This window comes from Microtus ochrogaster, unplaced genomic scaffold, assembly GCF_000317375.1.
Source record: "Microtus ochrogaster isolate Prairie Vole_2 unplaced genomic scaffold, MicOch1.0 UNK11, whole genome shotgun sequence".
NCBI lineage: Eukaryota > Metazoa > Chordata > Mammalia > Rodentia > Cricetidae > Microtus > Microtus ochrogaster.
The window spans coordinates 3,659,215-3,666,333 of NW_004949109.1; the positions used below are offsets into that span (position 1 = coordinate 3,659,215).

At 43.8% G+C, this 7,119-nt stretch overlaps 1 protein-coding gene across 1 annotated transcript in view; it reads right to left on the reverse strand.

Annotated features, from left to right (window-relative positions):
• The window catches only part of Nln (neurolysin), a 98,237-nt gene that overhangs the window by 35,209 nt on the left and 55,909 nt on the right, over positions 1-7,119 (reverse strand). The window contains exons 3-5 of the mRNA XM_026788979.1: positions 4,173-4,288; positions 1,874-1,976; positions 1,170-1,330 (exon numbers count right to left, since the gene is read on the reverse strand). Coding sequence (XP_026644780.1) covers positions 1,170-1,330; positions 1,874-1,976; positions 4,173-4,288 — 380 coding nt within the window. The remainder of the gene's footprint in view (positions 1-1,169; positions 1,331-1,873; positions 1,977-4,172; positions 4,289-7,119) is intronic.

Sequence of the window (7,119 nt, forward strand, 5' to 3'; positions counted from 1 at the left end):
CTGTGTTCAAAACAGCATTATTCAATAGTAAAACCTGGGAAACAACTCAAGTGCCTAGTGACAGAACAAGGGGTCAAGAAAATGTGGTATATGCATACATTAACATGTAATTCACACTTAATAGGGAGGGCATTCTGACATGCTTTGACATGGTAAACCTTAATGACGTGATGCTAAGTAAGTACGAGTCATAAGAAACGTGAGTTTCCTGTGGCCATCAAGTTTACAGACATGGAAAGAACAGGGGATGAGGAGTTAGTGTGTTATGAGTGCAGTTCCAGTTACAGAGCAAGGAAATGTCCTGTGGATGGGTATTGTGATGGTTCCAGAACAATGTACATACACTTACTTCCACGTGCTGCTGTCTGAAGGCTCCCCTAAAATATGCTGAAAACTAATTTGTTTACCTTGGTCCTAAGAGATGGGACCTTTTAGCACTAACCTCATGAACTGATCAGAGGCTCACAGGAGAACAAGAAGAAACCAGCTTAGGTTTTTGGTCTTGTGCCCATGATTAAAAAAGGGTCTTTCCTTCTTCTCTCTGAGCACACAGCATCTTGGATTTCCTGCCTCCAAAATCATGAAAAATAAATCTCTATTGTTTCTAAGTTATCCAGCCTATAGTATTTTGTTTAAATAGATTGACATACCATGGTATTTTATATTTAAAACTGTTTTTATAGACTTTCCTCAACATAGTTTCTATTGGGTATCTGTATACTTAGGAATACCACACCACACAGATACACACACACACACACACACACACACACACACACACACACACAACTTCTTTTTGAGACGAGGTCTCACTATGTGGCCCTGGCAGGTCTAGAATTCACTATGTATCCTCTTTGTGGTGTGGTTACTTGCTGAGGAGGGAGAGACGCTTCATCAGCTCTGGACATCACATGCAGAAATGAACACAACTTCTTGTTTGTTTTTATCTGCTCTATTTTCACCACAACACTCCAGCCTGTGGCACACCAAGCAAGCTGACAGCAAAGCCATTAAAAGGCTAACAGTCTTACAGGTGTGCAGAATTAGTGAAGGCAATGCTCATGCAAACAGGGGTATCAGTAAATGAGGTGACTTTGATGTCGGTAAACGAAGTACGTCTTTTCCTTGATATCTTCAATTAGGATTCAAAATAAAGACATCTATGGTACCTGTCTGCACCTCGTATGAAAAGCCATTTCCATCTTCCTTCTTGTTTCAGGGACACAACACTTCTTCATGACAGGAAAATAGTGGGGATACTTTAGGGTGACTTTGTACTTGTTGCCACCGGCTTTTTCTAAACTGTCGATGAAGTCATCAGGAAGAGCACCTGCGAAAAGCCATTTTCTCATGAATAAACTTCCCACACATTCTGGCTCACAGAGCACGGACACAGTGCTTTTAGGCAGCTGGAGGGATCTGCTGTGGTAACTGAAATCCAAGTTAGAGGACAACTGTACGGTCTTATTTGGACTGTCCTGGAATGGGGGAGGCACTGATGGGTCAGGTGGCTCAGGAAATGACAACTTGAAACAAATGTTTCAGGGCACCTGTGCAGATGGTATTTTAACAGGCAAAATTAAGCCAAAAAATAAAAGATCCCAGAATAAGAGACTAGTTAACAGTGTTGGAGACACGGAGACATGTCAAGGTTTGAAGGCTATTAAATAAACACCAGTGTAAGGTACTAAGAAAGATTAACCACGTGGGTGCTGGAAATCAAATCTGGGCCCTCGGTAAGAGTAGCCAGGGCTTTTAAAGGTAGACCACGTCTCCAGCCCCAATACTAGACAACTTTTAATTCTTTGGATTTTAATTTAGGTTGGAATCTGCAGGTGACATAATCTAATGTAGCAAAACAACAAAATTTTACCAAGTTCAGCCTTGGAAAATACAAGGAAAGTATCATCCTCATTGAGGTTTTTGTTGAAGTCAATGCATAGCTCACTCATTCTTTTCTTCATTGCCTTGATTTCCTGAAAGAAAGATAGATAGATGGAGATTTAATAATTAAAAAAAAAGCCTTTCATTTTCATTGCTACCGGCTAATATGTTTCAGTGATGCATGAAGTCAGGATTCTGTCTTCTCTCAGAAGTCCTGTCTTAGAACACACCCGTTGCCTCCCCAGTCTCCCCGCTTCCCTGTTCTACAGCAGCCACAGTTCAAACAGGCCTGAGAGTGAACATTCCAGGACTGTGTCCTCTAGACCAATTGGGTCACTGCACCATCCTCCTGCGGCAGTGACTGGTTCCAATAGCCCACGTCTGTAAAAGTACTGGGTAGGAGATCCAAGGAGATGATAGAGAACCACAAGAGAAAATATAAGATAATCTCATTCTTTTGACAATACTGGGTAATAAAATCTACTTGACACAAAGTAGTTCTCAAAGTGGGACTTTGGCAAAGGATATACTGTGGGGCACTGAGACCCAGAGACAGTGCCATGTGTGTCTGGAATGACAGGGTTTCGATTTGGCCATCTACCTTTAAAACCTGTCAACTTATTTAGTTGCTTAAATGGGCCTCTGCAGCCGGGCGGTGGTGGCGCACGCCTTTAATCCCAGCACTTGGGAGGCAGAGGCAGGTGGATCTCTGTGAGTTCGAGACCAGCCTGGTCTACAAGAGCTAGTTCCAGGACAGGCTCCAAAACCACAGAGAAACCCTGTCTCGAAAAAGAAAAAAAAAAAAAAGGGGCCTCTGCTGCAGCCAATCATAGCTTAACTACTATAATTTTGATATCTCAAGAAAACGGAGGGTTGACCAGGAAGTCAAAGGGTCAAGTGAGGGACACCAGCCACTGAAACAGAATGACCAGGAAACAAAGAGGTCACTCAGGTGGCAGAAAGATGCTGACATCTCCACGGCACCTTCAGTGCTATCTTCCAGGATGACATCAGTCACCAAATAAAACTTGGTTTGGATATCTGTCAGACTTATTTCCAGTTCTGCAGTCCACAGGAATGATCTGGAAATAAACCATGGATTGTATTTCCTGTCCAAGAAGAATGAAGTTAATTGAGCAGCTGAATTTATCACAGAACCTGGAAGTCTTGATTTGACTCACACAAGAAAATGTTTGAGTAGTGCTTTTCAACTCCTTCATGTAAGGGTGTGTATTAATCACAGGGTGTCCTATCCTAAATGCTGGCTTTCAAACTCCAGTGCCCTATCTCTGTGGATCAAGAGAGGGAGAATACAGCCAGCTACTGAAATCTGGAATTTTCTTTTTAAGAATGTAAACATAACAAAGGAAATAAGCCTGATATACATTAAATAAACAAACCACGGAGAGAATTAAAGAACGGTAAGGTTGCCAGACATGGTGGCATGCATCTGTAATCCCAGCACTCTAAAGGCAGAGGCAGGCAGATCTGAGTCTGAGGCCAGTCTGGTCTACATAGCAAATTCCAGGCCAAAAAAGGCTACACGGTGAGATCCTATTTTTTTGAAAAGGTGTGTGTGTGTGTTGGGGGGAAGACAATTAAGTTATAAGTTGTTCGATTACTAATGAGGTTAGCAGGAGTTTTGAGCTGAAGCAGGGGCTGAGGAGATGGCTCAGTGGTTAAGAGTGTTTGCTGCTCACGCAGAGGAACCTTGTTCAGTTCCCAGCACCCACATTGTGCAGCCAACAACCACTCCTATAATTGCAGCTCCAGGGCACAGAAACTCTTTTCTGGCCCCTGTGGGTATCAGCACATACACATATACACCCACAGACATACACATAATTAAAAAAATAAATATTAAAAAAGAAAAGAACCTAATATCAAATATATTACAAATGGATTTTCATCATGAGCTATTCTATTAAAACTCATCTCTATTTGTTGGTTCTGTTGCATTATTTTCCTCAAATAAGAAAATAATAGGGGCCAGGCGGTGGTGGCGCACGCCTTTAATCCCAGCACTTGGGAGGCAGAGGCAGGCGGATCTCTGTGAGTTCGAGACTAGCCTGGTCTACAAGAGCTAGATCCAGGACAGGCTCCAAAACCACAGAGAAACCCTGTCTCGAAAAACCAAAAAAAAAAAAAAAAAGAAAAGAAAATAATAGGGGTAGAAGGAGATAAGAGGGAGTATGTGTGTGAAAGAGTAATCAAAATACATCTTACACATATGTAAATTGTTGAAGAACAACATTTATTAATAATAAATAAAAGAAACATAAACTTACATTTCGTACTTGTTCTGAAAGATGGAGTCCATTCCTCTTTCCCATTTTAATTGACTTTTCCAAGTATCGCCTGGCTTCAGGCTTTATCTTCTCCAAATCAGAGTTTTCCTGCAATCAACCATCACGTCAGTCATTTCTTTTCTAATAGCACACGGCCAAACAACTCCCAGGCAAAGCCAACGTACTGCATTCACCGTCTCTGCTGAGCCATGAAACGCAGGTGAGTATGGGGCAGGCCCTCCTGAAGACCCAGTTTCTTTTATGCTTTGGTGAGCTTCCGCTAATTTAAACAGAAATATTGGCCAAGTCAAAAGCTAAGCAGAACAGCCTTGCCCTGCCTCAGAACTAAAAGTCCGAGGCCCGGGAAGTAAATGCTAATAGATGTATTTGCTTGTCTCATTCTGAGCAGTCTTTATAATCAATGCACCTTTTTACAACAGATTTCTTATTGCATATCATCTGGATTTAATTTTCTATCATTTGTTAACCTGGTTCCACTTGAGATGCAGGAAGAGAAATAATGGGGTGAATTCTGCACAAATGCGGGAAAGGACAAGGACAGCTGGATAAAACCCTAGCAAAAGGCTCCAGTACTTCAAAAACACCTTCCTGTCCTTGGCAAGGGAGATCACGGGACTCCAGCAGGCTGCAAATGATCAAGTGTTTGGGGAAAATGAGTCAGGACCCTACAAAAACAGAAGGGAAGCTGCTCGCCTCCAACTCTGAAAGCCCTGGAGGAGGCTGAAAAACTTCCCCAATCAAGACAATATAAATGCAAAAATCCAAAGCAAGTCATGGGATATGTGGGGTGTATCTAAGGTGGCTGGTCAGTTCATGGTCCCTGGGAGGAAATGTGGCTCCACACAGACTCAGCAGGTACAAAGAACTCACTTTGGCTGGGGGACATTGAGAGCCATCTGTTACTGGAGCTTACAGACCTCTTGTCAGTTGGACATTTTCTCCATGAAAGACCAGGGCCATCCATCTCCGAGTGTGCCAAATTTCCCACTGATTAGATGCTGAAATGAATGGTGTTTAGTTTTAGCACTGGCATCTGAGACGGCTGGTGACAGGTAGGGAAACGGCTGCATTTCTGCTCAGCACCACTCAGAACAGAACCAGGATTTCACCTCGCCTATCAGCGAAGAATCGGTACCACAGGGCCAAAGCACTCAAAGCATTACTCAACGTTCCTGAGTGTATTCTCAGGAGAGGGTGAGGACAGTTAAACTCCCTTTCCCTATAATCTCCCTTGTGTCTCCGCGGAATTGTGAGCTTGTGGGCATGGCTGGAGTTGGAACTCTCCTGAGCTGGTTTTGGCACCCACTGGAATCCTAGCAGCAGGTGCCTGCAATGGGAAGAAACCCAGAATGTCTGGGGAGACATTGTGGCTATGGACTGGCTCCCGCAGAAATGGTGAGCAGTTCAAATCACAACGTTCCTGTGGATATCGTTAGCGGGCTCATCAGGGCTGGTTTTGGCAGTGCTGGGAAGTCTGCTGTCCTGAAGTGTGAGCATGGCAATAGGAGTCTCTAGATGGTATGACACTGCAAGCCATAAGGCGGGGTGGGGGTGAAGGAGTATCCAGGCCATACCATGTGTAGTATGGTGAACAGGCTGGCAAGAGCTGGGTATACTGTTAAGGACCCTTTGAGATCTACAGCAGAGAGCCCACCCTTGAGGAGCTGAGACATTAGGTTCTAAGCTTGGAACAACAGCTAATAGCATGGTCTCATCAGCTGCTGTGAGTGGCATTCACGGTCACTCCATGGCTGTACTGGATTCCTGTGTGTTCTCATGGCAGGCCTCACATCTGTATCTGCAGGCAGGCACTCGAGCATACGTGTAGCACTCACAGACTACAGGAAAGTGAACACCACACTCTCAGAATGAGCAATGAAAGTGAAAACAAGTTGAAGTATGTTCTGAGGAAAACAAGCCTTGAGTTGGGTCTAATCAAATCATCACAGCATACTGAGATACTTAACTCACAACCAAAATGATACTGAACAAAAATCTGACTTAAATAACCAGACCCCCTTACCACGCAGACTCCGAGGTCTCAGGAAGTTTCCACGGGCCTGTGGGAAGACTGAGGCCCTTCTGGTGTTTTTTTTTATTTTTTCTTTTTTTCCAAGACAAGGTTTCTTAGCTTTGGTGCCTGTCCTGGAACTAGCTCTTGTAGACAAGGCTGCATTCGAACTCCCAGAGATCTGCCTGCCTCTGCCTCCCGAGTGCTGGGATTAAAGGCGTGCGCCACCACCTGGCAGACTGAGGCCCTTCTAAAGTACACTTGCTTAAGGCCACTGTTGTGCCCCAGCCACTCATGGTATTACTGCCTCTATAATCCTCAGCTGAGCTCTCACAGGAGGACCTGCTGAATGGGAAGCTGCAATGAGATCCTCAACTCTCCCAATCCCGCGGCCCTTAATACAGTTCCTCATGCTGTGATGACCCCAACCATAAAATTGTTTCGTTGCGACTTCGTAGCTGTGATTTTGCTACAGTTATAAATCGTAATGTAAATATCTGATATACGACCCCCATGAAATGACTGTTTGACCCCAAAGGGGTCGCGACCCGTAGGCTGAGAACCACTACTCTAGATTGCTCTGTAGACCTGTATCCCTTGGGCCACAGCAGCCTCATGGGGTTCCTCGGACAAAGCTTCTCCTCCTCAAGGCCACTAACACTTAATTTGCATGATCTGATGGTAGGCACTCTTACTTTAACCTGTCGGGGCAGGATTTATTTTTCCCTTCACCTCACAGATGTCTATGATGAAAAATAGGAGAGAAAAATTCTTAAAATGCTTAGTTTACTGAGTTTTCCTTATTACTCCATCACCACCCTTAATTTATTATGATTATTATAATTCTTTAAAGCCTTATAATAAAAAGAAGGTTTTAAGACAGAGCCTTACTATGCAGCCCTGGATATCCTGGAA